Below are 18,025 nucleotides of genomic sequence, written 5' to 3' on the forward strand. Positions count from 1 at the left end.
TTAGGTTTTTTTAGATAGTATTTTATTTGGGGGGTTGGTTATGTGGGTGGTGGGTTTTACTGTTCAGGGGTTGGTTGTATTTTTTTTTACAGGTAAAAGAGCTGATTACTTTGGGGCAATGCCCCGCAAAAGGCCTTTTTAAGGGTTATTGGTAGTTTAGTTTAGGCTAGGGGTTTTTTTTATTTTGGGGGGGGGGGCTTTTTTTATTTTGATAGGGCTATTAGATTAGGTGTAATTAGTTTAAATATCTGTAATTTGTTTATTATTTTCTGTAATTTAGTGGGGGGGGTTGTACTTTAGCTAATTTAATTTAATTTAGGTAATTGTATTTAATTTAGTTAATTTTTTTAATTATAGTGTAGTGTTAGGTGTTGGTGTAACTTAGGTTAGGTTTTATTTTACAGGTACTTTTGTATTTATTTTAGCTAGGTAGTTATTAAATAGTTAGATTAGGGGTAATTAGTTTAAATATCTGTAATTTGTTTATTATTTTCTGTAATTTAGTGGGTTTTTTTTTTTTTTTACTTTAGCTAATTTAATTTAATTTAGGTAATTGTATTTAATTTAGTTAATTTTTTTAATTATAGTGTAGTGTTAGGTGTTGGTGTAACTTAGGTTAGGTTTTATTTTACAGGTACTTTTGTATTTATTTTAGCTAGGTAGTTATTAAATAGTTAATAACTATTTAGTAACTATTCTACCTAGTTAAAATAAATACAAACTTAGCTGTAAAATAAAAATAAATCCTAAAATAGATACAATGTAACTATTAGTTATATTGTAGCTAGCTTAGGGTTTATTTTATAGGTAAGTATTTAGTTTTAAATAGGAATTATTTAGTTAATGATAGTAATTTTCTTTAGATTTATTTAAATTATATTTAAGTTAGGGGGTGTTACGGTTAGGGTTAGACTTAGATTTAGGGGTTAATAACTTTAATATAGTGGCAGCGACGTTGGGGGTGGCAGATTAGGGGTTAATAAATGTAGGTAGATGGCGGCGATGTTAGGGATGGCAGATTAGGGGTTAATAATATTTAACTAATGCTTGCGAGGCGGGAGTGCGGCGGTTTAGGGGTTAATATGTTTATTATAGTGGCAGCAACGTTGGGGCGGCAGATTAGGGGTTAATAAGTGTCGTAGGTTGCAGCGACATTGGGGGCAGCAGATTAGGGGTTAATAAATAGTATGTAGATGTCAGCGATGTTGGGGGCAGCAGATTAGGGGTTCATAAGTATAATGTAGGTGGTGGCGGTGTCCGGAGCGGCAGATTAGGGGTTAATAAGTATAATGTAGGTGTCAGCGATGTCGGGGGCGGCAGATTAGGGGTTAATAAGTGTAAGATTAGGGGTGTTTAGACTCGGGGTTAATGTTAGGGTGTTAGGTGTAAACATAAAATGTGTTTCCCCATAGGAATCAATGGGACTGCGTTAGTAAGTTTTAAGCTACTTTTTGGCAGGTGTTAGACTTTTTCTCAGTCAGCTCTCCCCGTTGATTCCTATGGGGAAATCGTGCACGAGCACGTACGACCAGCTCACCGCTGACTTAAGCAGCGCTGGTATTGGAGTGCGGTAATGAGCAAAATTTTGCTCAACGATCACTTATTGCCTTTTAACGCCGGGTTTCTAAAAACTCGTAATACCAGCGCTGCATGTAAGTGAGCGGTGAGAGAAAACTGCTCGTTAGCACCGCATAGCCTCTAACGCAAAACTCATAATCTAGGCCAACATTTCTACATCTGTAGTTTAAAAAATAATTAGACTGCCCTCTGGGCAGGCTTATCGACTAGTAGATTATATAAAAAAACATGTAATATTACTGTGCAAGTATATATAATGTTATAGGTCAGTGATGATGATACTTTGCACTACATTTTCCATGACGCTCAACTGGACTGCAGAAATCCTAAGCATCATGGGAAATGTAGTTCTGAAACATCTGGGGTGTCAAGGCCCTCCATCAATGTTATAGGTCATACCATGCCCTATTCAAATGCAACTTTGTGACAATCCAGAGCTGTCTATTTTTGACTTTTTTAAGTCACTAGGAATGAGTGCCTCTCACCTCCTGTTGTTTCTTTAGATTTGTTTCATCTAAAAGATACAACTTTCAAATGAAAAACATTTTTTAATTTTTGTAAAATATGTTCATGTTTATTAAAGCAACTTTTTGCTAGTGTAGAGCATAATTATGCTTGGAACATCTTAAGCATTATTGAAATGTGAAGCTTGTGTGTGAGTGAGTGTGCAACACTGTTGCGAAAGTTGGGGTGGAGATTGCTTACCTTATAAAAAGCCTGGTTTATATGCTCACTTCCTATTTTATTCATGTCTGGTCATGGGAAGTTTCCCCAACCAATTTCTCCCCGCCCCCTGTTTTCTGGTTAATATTTTGTCTTCACAGTTGGTAGGGGCAACACAGAGTTAGCGGCAACCATAAGGGTGGCTTAAGTTGCTTTGGCGGGAACATGTCTAGTCAGGCTCGCTTTTGTAAGCCCAAAGCGTTAAAAAATTCAGCTTCCCCTTGGAGGTGTTTGTTGTAGCATCTTACACCGATAGGGTCCTTAGGTTTGAAGCTGGGAGATGTGGAGTTAAACTACCAACTGACATTGCGTGGTCACAGCCAAATAATGTTTGTGGCTTCCGCATGGGTGTGCTCGAGCTAATGGGAGGGGCAAGATGTTTCAAGTCATAGCTTGTAGCGCCTCTCCCCCCGCAGCCTGCTAACCTATAAACCCTAGTGGATGATGCCAGCCAACTTGAAAGGCAATGCTCAGCAGGAGCTTTGCAGTCACTCGATTTAGGCCAATGACCTCTAAAATGTTTGTTGTAATTTATAATTATTTATATATTTAGGACCTCAGATGCCACCACCTAGTGTTTAAATTTTAAGAACTTTTCGCAAAATGTTATTGCCTGGTTTCAATTGAGTAAACTTGCAACCATAAGTTTATCCTCTCATCCACTTCAGGGGTGGCAAAATAAATCAATCAGCCACTTATTTGGGGTAATTGACATCATCTGCTCTCATGCAATTGGTTGCACTAGAGTAGAGGGTGCCATTGCACAAGAGAACTCTTGTGCAATGTTAAATTTTGCCACACAATGCTGCATTGCAAGTCACAACTACAGACGGACAGGTTTTCTAATTCAGAACTTTTCCGCCATTAATCTTGATAAATTTTTCCTATGAAGTTGTACAAATCAGCCAATGAGAAGTTAATCCTTGACTATCAGTTGTGCACAAATATACTGGCACAATATCAGTTTTACAGATTTAACGTTATTCATGAAAACATATTCTAATATGTTTAAAGGGGCAGTGCACTCAGGCAAACAGTTCATTGTATTTAAAGGGATGTTAAACAGTCTGTTTCATTGTTGTAATAAAAAAGCACTAAGCAGTTGCTTAAACTTAATATAAATCATTTCAATATATATTATTTGTCTATTTAAATGGATTTTACCTTTTTACTTATTTTTTACACTACATTTGTGCTTCCTGTCACCGCCCTGCAAGGAGGAGGAGCCTTTGCAGGAAGGTTTATCTTAGCCTGATGTCATTAAACTTCTAGACTAGTTAATAGACAAGATAATAGGGAGACAGTTTTGCTCATGACCAGAACTGACAGAAAAAACTTGCTCTTAAAACACTGGGGGCAGGGGCTACACTAAGAATTTCTAAAAGCTAATTTCTTTCCAATGGCATGGAGTCCACAAAACCATTCCAATTACTAGTGGGAATAAATCTCCTGGCCACCAGGGGAGGCAAAGAATACCCCAGCAGAGCTGTTAAGTATCACTCCTACTTCCCATAATCCCCAGTCATTCTTTGCCTTGAACATCGGGAGGATGTGCGAAGATAGTTTCTGAAGATATTTAATCCTTTAAAAGGGTACTTTTCCCTGCAAACAAGGATTGGGGCTATGCTGTGTCCATGTAATTCTCTTTAGTACGAGTAATGGTGGCTTTTAGCAGTTAGTAGGCAGTCCTTGCTTAATTTCTAACATCAATGCTACCCCTTGTATAAAAAAACAGGATTTGCTACTCTGTTTTTCTTTCTTCTACAGGTCCCTATCAGAGGTTGGTGAATCTGTCACACCTAAGAAGCTGTTCCTGCACTACAGTCGGATCCACAGGTAAGTGCTACCCTCCTTCTAGGTTTAAAGACCTTAGTACTCTTGAGGTTAATTCCTCTGTGGATATTATATTGGGACATTTATGTATCTTTATGAGAGATTTTTTGTTAAGGGCAAAATACCAGGGCACTGAAACTGCTAGAGGAGTAAGGAAGTTAAGGGGTTATTTTTATTCTCCCTTTTTTAATATAAGGCGACTCTGTGAGGGGACAAGACTTTTTTGCAGGTGTCCTTCATTTAATACCCTAAATAACATGGGGGTTTCTAGTGTTTGGTTTTAGGGCTAAACCACCCAAGTGACATTTTACAGGTGAAACTCGAAAAATTAGAATATTGTGCAAAAGTTCATTTATTTCACTAATGCAACTTAAAAGGTGAAACTAATATATGAGATAGACTCATTACATGCAAAGCTAGATAGTTCAGCTCATGAAAACCCCAAATCCACAATCTCAGAAAATTAGAATATTACATGCAATCAATAAAACAAGGATTGTACATACCTGTAGAACAATATCGCACCTCTGAAAAGTATAAGCATGCATACTGTATGTACTCAGTACTTGTTTTGGGCCCCTTTTGCAGCAATTACTGCCTCAATGCGGTGTGGCATGGAAGCTATCAGCCTGTGGCACTGCTGAGGTGTTATGGAAGACCAGGATGCTTCAATAGCGGCCTTCAGCTCTTCTGCATTGTTCGGTCTCATGTCTCTCATCTTTCTCTTGGCAATGCCACATAGATTCTCTATGAGGTTCAGGTCAGGCGAGTTTGCTGGTCAATCAAGCACAGTAATCCCACGGTCATTGAACCAGGTTTTGGTGCTTTTGGCAGTGTGGGCAGGTGCCAAGTCCTGCTGGAAAATTAAGTCAGCATCCCCATAGAGCTTGTCTGCGGAAGGAAGCATGAAGTTTGTGTCCAAAAAACCTCCGACTCTAGGTACCAGATTTGCACCTAGTATGGTAAATACATCCAAAAAACAAGGGAGTGATTGGATAAAGAAAAAGGGCACGTACAAATGCGGTACCAGACCTTGTATAACATGTGAAGTTATCAATAGAAGTGACACATTTACAAGTTCAGTAACCAATGAGAGATTCAATATGGAGTTCTATGCCAACTGTAGGACTGAATTTGTGGTTTATCTATTGGAGTGTTCCCTACAATATATTGGTCAGACGACCAGGGAGCTCAGATCGCGCATTAGAGAACACATTAGGGATACCAAAAACTATAATAAAGATTCGGCAGTAGCAGTACATTTCAACCAAACACATATGACCCATATAGCACATATCACAGTTAAAGTTATTGATAGAATTCAGTCTCCAACCAGAGGGGGTAAATTAAAAACAATAGCAGCCCAAGGTTTAAACAGAGAATGGGAAATGTCTTACTTTGTAGAATAATTATCTACATCTTCCTCTAACTCATTTTTATCCGTATTAATATGTTATATTGAAGGATAGCTAATGTAGGAACACTATTATTTTGCCTTTATACGGTTAGCTCTTGAATATTATTACAAATATGTTATTTGTTACTGACCCCCAGTGTACATTTAGATTTATATTCTATCTAGATATCTAACTTTATATCAAGATTTACATTCTACCTAGGTATCAAATTTTATATATTATATTCCAGGTTAACCTATAACAGGATTTTTCTACAAAGACATATGTACATTTACATTTTCTTATCTTTTTTATTTTTGCATCTATCATATAATAACATTGATATTATTATTGAAAGTGTAGTATCTGAATATGCCTTTATAATGTTGCAATTATGGGTTTATTTGTGTTTATATATTGTACAATTTTTCATTTTATATTACAAGCACCCATCTTTCATTCATTCTATTTTTTCCTATGTTCTTGGAAAGTGCTAAGTGACGGCAAGCAGTTTTAACACAACTTTTACAGGTGTTTTCACAGCTTTGCCATCATTGGGTACTTCCCCTTTAAATAGTAGGGGTTGTACTAACAAACCTCACTCCTATGATTAAGTGCCCAGCATAGGCACGAAACATGTAAGGAGGTTTCACCCTGCTACCCTTTGTATCTTTGCCTACTGGCTTTTTAATGGAATAATAAAAGTATCTTACTTTTAATTCAGTTTCATTTTTTATTCTGCTTGTTGCTGCCGCAACCTCTTGTTTTTGTGCTGTATTACAGCAGCGGAACCGGCTTCTAACAGCGGCGTGCACCCCCAGTGCTCCACTGCTACTTTCCTCCCACTCACTTCCGGCTGAGTCACAAGCTGGTTTGGGGCTTCGAGCGGTTCAGCATTCGTGGGGGTTAAAAAATGTATTTTAGTGTTTGCAATGTGGGGGGCCTTGGTTTAGGGGTTAATAGGTAGTTTATGGGTGTTAATGTACTTTTAAGCACTTTAGTTAAGAGTTTTATGCTACGGCATTGTAGTGTAAAACTCTTAACTACTGACTTTAAAATGCGGTACCAGTCTTGACAGGAGAGGGTCTACCGCTCACTTTTGGTCAGACTCGTAATACCGGCGCTATGCAAGTCCCATTGAAAATATAGGATACGCAATTGACTTAAGTGGATTTGCGGTACTTCCGAGTCTGGCCAAAAAAGTGAGCGGTACACCTGTACCTGCAAGACTCGTAATACCAGCGGGCGTTAAAAAGCAGCGTTAGAACCTCTTAACGCTGCTTTTTAACCCTAACGCACAACTTGTAATCTAGCCGTCTGTTTCTTTTTGTATTCACTTTGATTTAACATTTTTATTTTTACCACTGTTTAATATCCCTTTAAAGCTGATTCAGAAACTCCATGGGTTCTCTCTCTCTCCCATCCCAAACCTGAGGGTTGTTTTATTTTGATTCCTTTTGTTTACATAACTTTCCTGTGGCCATCACTGCAGTATTGAAATCTTTAGTATAGGTGGAGTTTTCAACAGAAAAAAGTGGCTATTTCAAACATCAAAATAAAGGTAAAGGATGTATTTGTAAATAATTTGATACACTCCAACAGGTAAAATGGATAATTGGGAACGCATTAAAGGAGAGACAATTTTACAATACAGTATCCCTTGTATTATTGCTTTTAACATATGCATGTTTTTTGGATTATTTTGTTTTGTTGATTTAAATGCCAACATTTTAGCAGTAAACATGCAGAATTTCTTTACTGTCACAGGTATCTTTTAGGCAGAGAGAATTGTACATTTTTATTCCATGGCTGGCTTCACCAAGTAACCATTGAAGATGATGTATACATCAGATTCATCATTGTAGATAGCATTTTCTCGTTCTCGCTTAAACATTCTAACCCATACTTCATCCTTCTCTGTTAGTTCCAGCATGAGGCTTTGACTCTGCATTATGCTGCGGTCGCTGGGCTGGGCGTACAGGATAGCCATTTCCTGTTCATTTTTCATGATATGTAGGTAGGTCTCTTTCAGGTTCCAGGTGTGAACGTTTAGGTTGAAGAAATACACCCCAGGAACATAGCAGATAAATGCTCCGGAGAACATGTTAAAGTGCTTATATAAGTTTACAAATTCAGTGTCAAAAATAACAATATTGAAATAATCAGAGCTGTGGAACGATTTTCGACGGGCAACAGAAAATGCTGCGTAGTGAAGCTTGTAGGAATTCCCTGGTGGACCTGTTTGCCCCTTTTGGCCTTTTATCCCGGGGTATCCTTGCAATCCTGTTGCCCCATTTCTTCCTGGCATTCCTGGAGGTCCGTTTTCACCCATTTCACCTTTGTTACCTTTAAAATATTGTATATTTAAATTAATAAGTACAATAAAACTGGAAGGAGAAAGCGATTTTTGCTTCATAGACACTGATAGATTATAATCATTCATCAAACAGAACCAGCACCCACAAGCACTTTTCCATTCAATGAAATGAGTATAGGAGCTCAAATTAGACATGTGCGATTCATTTCGGATCGATTCGGAAATTCGGCCGAATTTGTTAAATTCAGAGATTTGGATCGATTCGAATTTCTGAATTGAAATAGTGCAGAATCTACCGAATAAATCCAAATTAGTTCGGATTTATTTGGTAGATTCGGATGGCCATGGATTACACTAGTATTGTACATTATATTAGGTATATCACTCTGCTATGGGTTACACCTAATATACAGTACATAATACTAGTCTAATACACAGCATATCCCACCTAACACATACCGAAATTCCGAATTTCCGAATCGAACCAAACCGAATCCAGTCGAATTTATTTGAATCCGAACGAATCTGAAATGAATCTGAAACGAATTGATTCGAATTTTTCCGAATTCGAATCGATCCGAACTGAAATTCGAAAACATCCGAATCGATCCGAACTGAACCAAACCGATTTTTTTCGCCATGCACATGTCTAGCTCAAATACAAACATTAACAAGGACAGTAAATACACAAAATTATCATCTCTATAAATCATTTTGTTGAGGCCATTTATTAAAAAGGCAAATGTATATGTATTACTTTTAATTGTCTGCTTTTAATTTTAGCCCCTATAATGTGAATGATAAGAATTTGCCATTGTCTAAATTACTTCTAAAATAGTGTAAATGTCATCCAATCAACACAACCACCTTTACTTTAACAAAGGAAGAGGCTTGCAATAACCATAGGCTTTCCTAGCTGCCATTGGGAGTGGCATGACTTTACTTTACAGATAATAAGTAAAAATTGCAGAAGAATGGGAAACTGGGCGATGGGACGCCATGGGCATCCACAAACATTTTTCTAGGGGAAGCAAAAAAAAGGAAATGTTCCCAGATAATATATACATTTTGGAGTCACTCGGCTAGATTATGAGTTTTGCGGTAAGAGCGGCTCGGTGCTAACTTGCAAGTTATTGTCACCGCTCACCTCCCTATAGCGCTGCTATTACAGGTTTACAAAAATTGCGTTAGCAGGCAATAAGTGAGCCTAGAGCAAAATTGAGCTCCATACCGCACTCCAATACAAACGCTGCTTTGAGCTGGTTTTACTTGCTCATGCACGATTTCCCCATAAACATTAATGGGGAGAGCCCGCTGAAAAAAAGCCTAACACCTGCAATAAAGGAGTGTTAAGCTCCGTAACACAGCCCCATTGATTCCTATGGGGAAATAAAAAGTTATGTTTACACCTAACACCCTAACATAAACCCTGAGTCTAAACACCCCTAATCCGCCGCCCCCGACATCTCCGACACCTACATTACACTTATTAACCACTGATCTGCAGCCCCCAACATCGCCGCCACCTACCTACACTTATTAACCCCTTATTAACCCCTTATTCAATACAATTAACTAATTTACAAAAAAAAAAACACTAAGTTACACAAAATAAAAAAAGAAATGATCAAATATTTAAACTAATTACACCTAATCTAATAGCCCTATCAAAATAAAAAAGCCCCCCCAAAATAAAAAAAAACCCTAGCCTAAACTAAAACTGCCAATAGCTCTTAAAAGGGCCTTTTGCGGGGCATTGCCCCAAATAAATCAGCTCTTTTACCTGTAAAAAAATAATACAAACAACCCCCCAACAGTAAAACCCACCACCCACACAACCAAACCCCCCAAATAAAAACCTATCTTAAAAAACACTAAGCTCCCCATTGCCCTGAAAAGGGCATTTGGATGGACATTGCCCTTAAAAGGACATTTAGCTCTTTTTCCGCCCAAACCCTAAGTTATGAGTTTTATGTTACGGCGTTGTAGCGTAAAACCCATAACTACTGACTTTCAGTTTACGTTATGGATCTTGTAGTTTTAGGCTGTACCACTCAGTTTTTGGCCTCCCAGGCAAACTCGTAATACCAGTGCAAAGAAAGTCCCATTGATAAAGGACTTTTGGAAAGCTGTGGTAGTTACATTGCGTTCCGGCCAAAAAAGTGTGCGGTGCAACTAAACCTACAAGACTCGTAATACCAGCGGTAGTGAAAAAGAGCCATAACGATGCTTTTTCACTCATAACGCAAAACTCGTAATCTAGCCGACTATTTGCTAAACTTTAATACACATTTATACATTTCTTTTTTTCTTTTTTGGGGATTTAATAAAATGAACGTCTTCATCCAGATTCCTTATAAATGAAAATAGAAGGAGCATATAATTGTATTTATTAATTTATTTACGGCTAGATTTGGAGTTTGGCGGTAGCCGTGAAAACCAGCGTTAGAGGCTCCTAACGCTGGTTTTAGCCTAACTCCGGTATTTGGAGTCACTCAAAAAAGGGTCTAACGCTCACTTTTCAGCCGCGACTTTTCCATACCGCAGATCCCCTTACGTCAATTGTGTATCCTATCTTTTCAATGGGATCTTTCTAACTCCGGTATTTAGAGTCGTGTCTGAAGTGAGCGTTAGAATTCTAACGACAAAACTCCAGCCGCAGAAAAAAGTCAGTAGTTAAGAGCTTTTTGGGCTAACGCCGGTTCATAAAGCTCTTAACTACTGTACTCTAAAGTACACTAACACCCATAAACTACCTATGCACCCCTAAACCGAGGTCCCCCCACATCGCCGCCACTCGATTAAATTTTTTTAACCCCTAATCTGCCGACCGCCACCTACGTTATACTTATGTACCCCTAATCTGCTGCCCCTAACACCGCCGACCCCTGTATTATATTTATTAACCCCTAATCTGCCCCCCACAACGTCGCCGCCAGCTACCTACAATAATTAACCCCTAATCTGCCGACCGCAAAGCGCCGCCACCTACATTATAGCTATGTACCCCTAATCTGCTGCCCCTAACACCGCCGACCCCTATATTATATTTATTAACCCCTAATCTGCCCCCCTCAACGTCGCCTCCACCTGCCTACACTTATTAGCCCCTAATCTGCCGAGCGGACCACACCGCTACTATAATAAAGTTATTAACCCCTAATCCGCCTCACTAACCCTATAATAAATAGTATTAACCCCTAATCTGCCCTCCCTAACATCGCCGACACCTAACTTCAATTATTAACCCCTAATCTGCCGACCGGAGCTCACCGCTATTCTAATAAATGTATTAACCCCTAAAGCTAAGTCTAACCCTAACACTAACACCCCCCTAAATTAAATATAATTTTAATCTAACGAAATTAATTAACTCTTATTAAATAAATTATTCCTATTTAAAGCTAAATACTTACCTGTAAAATAAATACTAATATAGCTACAATATAAATTATAATTACATTGTAGCTATTTTAGGATTAATATTTATTTTACAGGCAACTTTGTAATTATTTTAACCAGGTACAATAGCTATTAAATAGTTAATAACTATTTAATAGCTACCTAGTTAAAATAATTACAAAATTACCTGTAAAATAAATCCTAACCTAAGTTACAATTAAACCTAACACTATACTATCATTAAATTAATTAAATAAAATACCTATAATTACCTACAATTAAACCTAACACTACACTATCAATACATTAATTAAATACAATATCTACAAATAACTACAATGAAATAAACTAACTAAAGTACAAAAAATAAAAAAGAACTAAGTTACAAAAAATAAAAAAATATTTATAAACATAAGAAAAATATTACAACAATTTTAAACTAATTACACCTACTCTAAGCCCCCTAATAAAATAACAAAGACCCCCAAAATAAAAAATGCCCTACCCTATTCTAAATTACTAAAGGTCGAAGCTCTTTTACCTTACCAGCCCTGAACAGGGCCCTTTGCGGAGCATGCCCCAAGAAGTTCAGCTCTTTTGCCTGTAAAAAAAAACATACAATACCCCCCCCAACATTACAACCCACCACCCACATACCCCTAATCTAACCCAAACCCCCCTTAAATAAACCTAACACTAAGCCCCTGAAGATCTCCCTACCTTGTCTTCACCTCACCAGGTATCACCGATCCGTCCTGGCTCCAAAATCTTCATCCAACCCAAGCGGGGGCTGGCGATCCATCATCCGGTGGCTGAAGAGGTCCAGAAGAGGCTCCAAAGTCTTCATCCTATCCGGGAAGAAGAGGCGATCCAGACCGGCAACCATCTTGATCCAAGCGGCATCTTCTATCTTCATCCGATGACGACCGGCTCCATCCTGAAGACCTCCACCGCGGACCCATCTTCTTCCGGCGACGTCCAACTGAAGAATGACGGTTCCTTTAAGGGACGTCATCCAAGATGGCGTCCCTCGAATTCCGATTGGCTGATAGGATTCTATCAGCCAATCGGAATTAAGGTAGGAATATTCTGATTGGCTGATGGAATCAGCCAATCAGAATCAAGTTCAATCCGATTGGCTGATCCAATCAGCCAATCAGATTGAGCTCGCATTCTATTGGCTGTTCCGATCAGCCAATCAGAAAAAAGCCGCCGTTAGCTACGCGGGTCGTTACCGACAAAACTCTAAATCTAGCCGTTAGTGTTTTGCTTATTTCATATGTTGCATTATACAGTTATAAAAATAAATACAAAATCAAAATTAAACACTTAAGAACCAACATAAGTTAACATATAAAGCCTAAAACTGCTAACAGTACATTACCTAAGATATGTAATATGTACATTTCTCTTTTTGTGCTATTGGCAAAACTTTTAAAAAAGTATTCCCGGGTGTGAGTAGGAGGACTCTGTACAGAAAGTTTTAACTCAAAGCAGATTGCCATCAATGAAATACCTCATTCTTTGTTGTTGTTATAAAGGTTGTGGGTGTGAAATAATGTATATATGTATAACATGGAAGTCATAGTGCAGAGTTTAAGATCACTGGCATAGTGAACCCTTCCCATACTACCACCTGTGCAGAGGGTCTGACCATACAAATAAATATATAAATCTGGGGGCGAGACCTTATGCAAAATGTTCTGCCTTCCAGGAAGCTCATTCCCAACTACTGTACAATGCATACTGGGAATAAGATACCAGAACTGCAGAATCATAAAACTGAGATTGAAATAGTAAACTATATAAATTCCAGAATGCCATATAATTCTCAGAATACTATACTTCTTCCTCTAAAACGGAGCTACATTAAGGGGGATTAAAAGAAGGGAAAAAGGAGGACATTTAATTGCCTTTTTTTCTGTGGTTTGTACTCCAAGTGGGGAGGAAAATTCAAGGTGGAAAATGTCCCCCTTGCCCCCCCCCCCCCATTGTGGACATCCATGTGGTACACTCAACCATAAATGAACAATCGTTCATTAGCATATTCTTCTTTGGCGGGTAGCCTTGTGGGAGCATCCTCTTTTAGCCCAATCCTGCCTTTCACAGAGGAGAACTTTTCTTCAGTATAACAGTCTGAGCCCACCTTAAAAGAATGGTCCAGTTACAAAATGCCAGGCAAACCCAGATGATTGTTTCAACCATTTGTGGACCTTGTCAATAAGATGCAGCGATTTACCCAGGGTCATAATGCAAATATACACAGAAACGCTCAACCAGGAACAAGCTTTGTGGCTTGTTCTTTGATGGGTTACCACTTGCAAACTGTTGTTTGTTCCTTGTTGAGTGCTTCTCATTTTGTAAATATGTATATTATAACCCTGAGGGTCACCCTAAATGTGTTAAGAGAAACCAGATGTAGTCTCTCTGCCAAATGTGTGTGTGGGAGGTTTTGGCTAGGCCAGGGGGGCGAAAGCTGAGACTGGGCCAGTCTTCAGAAATTTCCAGGGCTGGTCTGATTTCCCTGTCCGGCCTTGGCCATGTTCCTCATTCAGAGGAGAATTACCTGGTTATTTGGGTCTGGACCATCCTTTGCAGGAGAGATAAAATTAATATACTTCAGTAAATTCCCAGTGAAGAAAGTGAAATTGAGCTAAAGGGTGCTTCTGCTCTTAGGTGGTGACCAGCCAAACAATAAGCTAACTGTTGTTCATTCCTTGTTGAGCACTTCTGTTTCTGTAAATATGTATATTATGATGCCCTAAGAGGGTTGGGGGAAACCAGAGATTCTTAGATGGCTATGACTGTACCTCACTGAATAGGTTTACAGAAGGCTGAAACTATTGTCTGGTTGAGGATTGTCTGTTATTTCAGGCTAGATTGTCCTATTTAGGTGGGATCAGACTGCTATACCTCAGGAAAGTTCTCTGAGAAAAGCACAATTGGGTTAAAAGAAGCTGTTCCAGGTGGTATCTCCCCATAGATCTACTGAGCTGTTGTTTGCTCCTAGTTGAGTGCTTCTCTTTCTGTAAGTAAGGACACAATTAAAAATGTAGGCTTATACTTTGGTGTTGGTCTCTAGAGGCCTATAACAGCTCATCATAAAACCTCAGATCTCATGTGTGAAAGCTGACAAGCCCCCCTTTCAAATAAAGGTACCAGTATACATAGCAGGTTATTGGGGTATCATTTATCACATTGATTATGCAGCTAAAAAACATACATTTTTGAGAGGGGGCCCAAATTATATTAATAATCCCAAAAGACCTTATGTGGAAAAGAAGAAACCCTTCTTTCTAATCTTGGTACTCTTGAGTGCATTACAGTCAGGCAGTCACTGTAGTAACACTGGTTCTCTTGTTAACAAATACATATGGGTTTAATCTGAGTAGGTATACAAGTGAGCTCCTATATTATATTGACATATTAGTGCAAAAATGAATTGCTTTAGCTTATTTTTGTACTAATGCTCTTATCTCTTAGAAAAAAGTAAAACTAATAGCGCTCGATCAGAATCATTTAGAAAAGTTTTATCCATTGTTCTTCTACAGAAAATCGCCAATAATGTCTATTGGGATTTTTTTAGATAACTCATTTAATACGTTTTTCTAAGGAATGGAGATCAATCCCATAGTCCTGATCAGAAGTTTGAATATGAAAGCATCTACCCCATAAATAATGCAGCCCTCATTTGATGCAGACAGAAGACAGAGCAATGTAGTTTATCTAAATATTACATATTCTCTGTTATCTTAAAGGGACATAAAAAATGTCTTTCATGATTAAGAAAGAGCACACTATTTTAACCAACTTTCCAATTTCCTTCTGTTATCAAGTTTTCTTGTTATCCTTTGTTGAAAAGCAAGGATGTAAGATCAGAAGTGTGCACATGTCTGCAGCACTATATAGCAGCAGTTTTGTAACAATGTTAGAAATTAGCAGGAGCACTAGATGGCAGCACTATTTCCTGTCATGCAGTGCTTCAGGCATGTGCACACTACCTACCTAGGTATCTCTTCAACAAAGAATATCATGAGAAGGAAGCATATTTGATAATAGAAGTAAATTGGAAACTTTTTAAAAATGTTCTTCTCTTTCTGAATAATGAAATAAATATTTTGGGTTTAATGTCCCTTTAATTCCTAATGCTTGTATAGCGCTTATTGATAAACATGTTTTGTTTCAAAATGCACAAAATGTGACTTTAAAGGGCAATTAAACCCAAAATTTTTCTTTCATGATTCAGATAGAGAATACAATTTTAAACAACTTTCTAATTTAATTCTATTATCTAATTTGCTGCAATCTTTAGATATCCTTTGTTAAAGAATTAGCAATGCACATTGGTGAGCCAATCACATGAGGCATCTATGTGCAACCACCAATCAGAAGCTACTGAGCCCATCTAGATATGCTTTTCAGGAAAGAATATAAACCGCTAGATTTAGAGTTCTGCGGCCAAAGGGGTGCGTTAGCTACACATGCTTTTTTTCCCCCGCACCTTTTAAATACCGCTGGTATTTAGAGTTCACAGAAGGGCTGCGTTAGGCTCCAAAAAGGGAGCGTAGAGCATATTTACCGCCACTGCAACTCTAAATACCAGCGGTGCTTACGGACGCGGCCAGCTTCAAAAACGTGCTCATGCACGATTCCCCATAGGAAACAATGGGGCCGTTTGAGCTGGAAAAAAGCAGCGTTCAGCTCCTAATGCAGCCCCATTGTTTCCTATGGGGAAACACTTCCTAAGTCTGCACCTAACACCCTAACATGTACCCCGAGTCTAAACACCCCTAACCTTACACTTATTAACCCCTAATCTGCCGCCCCCGCTATCGCAGACCCCTGCATATTTTTTAACCCCTTATCTACCGCTCCGTACACCGCCGCCACCTACGTTATCCCTATGTACCCCTAATCTGCTGCCCCTAACACCGCCGACCCCTATATTATATTTATTAACCCCTAATCTGTCGCCCCCAACGTCGCCGCCACCTACCTACACTTATTAACCCCTAATCTGCCGACCGGACCTCACCGCTACTATAATAAAGTTATTAACCCCTAATCCGCCTCACTCCCGCCTCAATAACCCTATAATAAATAGTATTAACCCCTAATCTGCCCTCCCTAACATCACCGACACCTAACTTCAAGTATTAACACCTAATCTGCCGACCGGACCTCACCGCTACTCTATTAAATTTATTAACCCCTAAAGCTAAGTCTAACTCTAACCCTAACACCCCCCTAAATTAAATATAATTTTTATCTAACGAAATAAATTAAATCTTATTAAATAAATTATTCCTATTTAAAGCTAAATACTTACCTGTAAAATAAACCCTAATATAGCTACAATATAAATTATAATTATATTGTAGCTATTTTAGGATTAATATTTATTTTACAGGCAACTTTGTATTTATTTTAACCAGGTACAATAGCTATTAAATAGTTAATAACTATTTAATAGCTACCTAGTTCAAATAATTACAAAATTACCTGTAAAATAAATCCTAACCTAAGTTACAATTAAACCTAACACTACACTATCAATAAATTAATTAAATAAAATACCTACAATTATCTACAATTAAACCTAACACTACACTATCAATAAATTAATTACATACAATTAAATACAATTAAATAAACTAAGTAAAGTACAAAAAATAAAAAAAAGAACTAAGTTACGAAAAATAAAAAAATAATTTACAAACATTATAAAAATATTGCAACAATTTTAAGCTAATTACACCTACTCTAAGCCCCCTAATAAAATACAAATAGAAAAGCTCTTTTACCTTACCAGCCATTAAAAGGGCCTTTTGCGGGGCATGCCCCAAAGAATTCTGCTCTTTTGTCTGTAAAAAAAAACATACAATACCCCCCCCAACATTACAACCCACCACCCACATACCCCTAATCTAACCCAAACCCCCCTTAAAAAAACCTAACACTAAGCCCCTGAAGATCTCCCTACCTTGTCTTCAGCACGCCAGGTATCACTGATCCGTCCAGAGGAGGCTCCGAAGTCTTCATCCAAGCCCAAGCGGGGGCTGAAGAGATCCATCATCGGGCTGAAGAGGTCCATCATCGGGCTGAAGAGGTCCATCATCGGGCTGAAGAGGTCCATCATCGTGCTGAAGAGATCCATCATCCGGCTGAAGAGGTCCATCATCCGGCTGAAGAGATCCATCATCCGGCTGAAGTCTTCTATCAAGTGGTATCTTCAATCTTTGGAATTAAGGTAGGAATCAGCCAATCAGATTGAGCTCGCATTCTATTGGCTGTTCCGATCAGCCAATAGAATGCAAGCTCAATCTGATTGGCTGATTGGATCAGCCAATTGGATTGAACTTGAATCTGATTGGCTGATTCCATTAGCCAATCAGAATTTTCCTATCTTAATTCCGATTGGCTAATAGAATCCTATCAGCCAATCAGAATTCGAAGGACGCCATCTTGGATGACGTCGTTTAAAGGAACCGTCATTCGTCGGGAAGTCGTCGGCCAGGATGGATGTTCCGCGTTGGCGGGATGAATATGGATCCGGAAGAAAGAAGATTGAAGATGCCGCTTGATAGAAGACTTCAGCCCGATGATGGACCTCTTCAGCCGGATGATGGATCTCTTCAGCCCGATGATGGACCTCTTCAGCCGGATGATGGACCTCTTCAGCCGGATGATGGATCTCTTCAGCCCGATGATGGACCTCTTCAGCCGGATGATGGACCTCTTCAGCCTGATGATGGATCTCTTCAGCCGGATGATG

The 18,025-nt window shown here is 38.6% G+C and overlaps 1 protein-coding gene across 1 annotated transcript in view; it reads right to left on the reverse strand.

Moving 5' to 3' along the window:
- Window positions 1–7,329: 7,329 nt before the first annotated feature.
- LOC128643735 (complement C1q tumor necrosis factor-related protein 1-like) overlaps window positions 7,330–18,025 on the reverse strand; it is a 101,806-nt gene continuing 91,110 nt past the window's right edge. Inside the window, exon 3 of the mRNA XM_053696560.1 lies at window positions 7,330–7,877. Coding sequence (XP_053552535.1) covers window positions 7,330–7,877 — 548 coding nt within the window. The remainder of the gene's footprint in view (window positions 7,878–18,025) is intronic.

The sequence above is a fragment of the Bombina bombina genome, unplaced genomic scaffold (assembly GCF_027579735.1).
Source record: "Bombina bombina isolate aBomBom1 unplaced genomic scaffold, aBomBom1.pri scaffold_457, whole genome shotgun sequence".
Classification (NCBI taxonomy): Eukaryota; Metazoa; Chordata; class Amphibia; order Anura; family Bombinatoridae; genus Bombina; species Bombina bombina.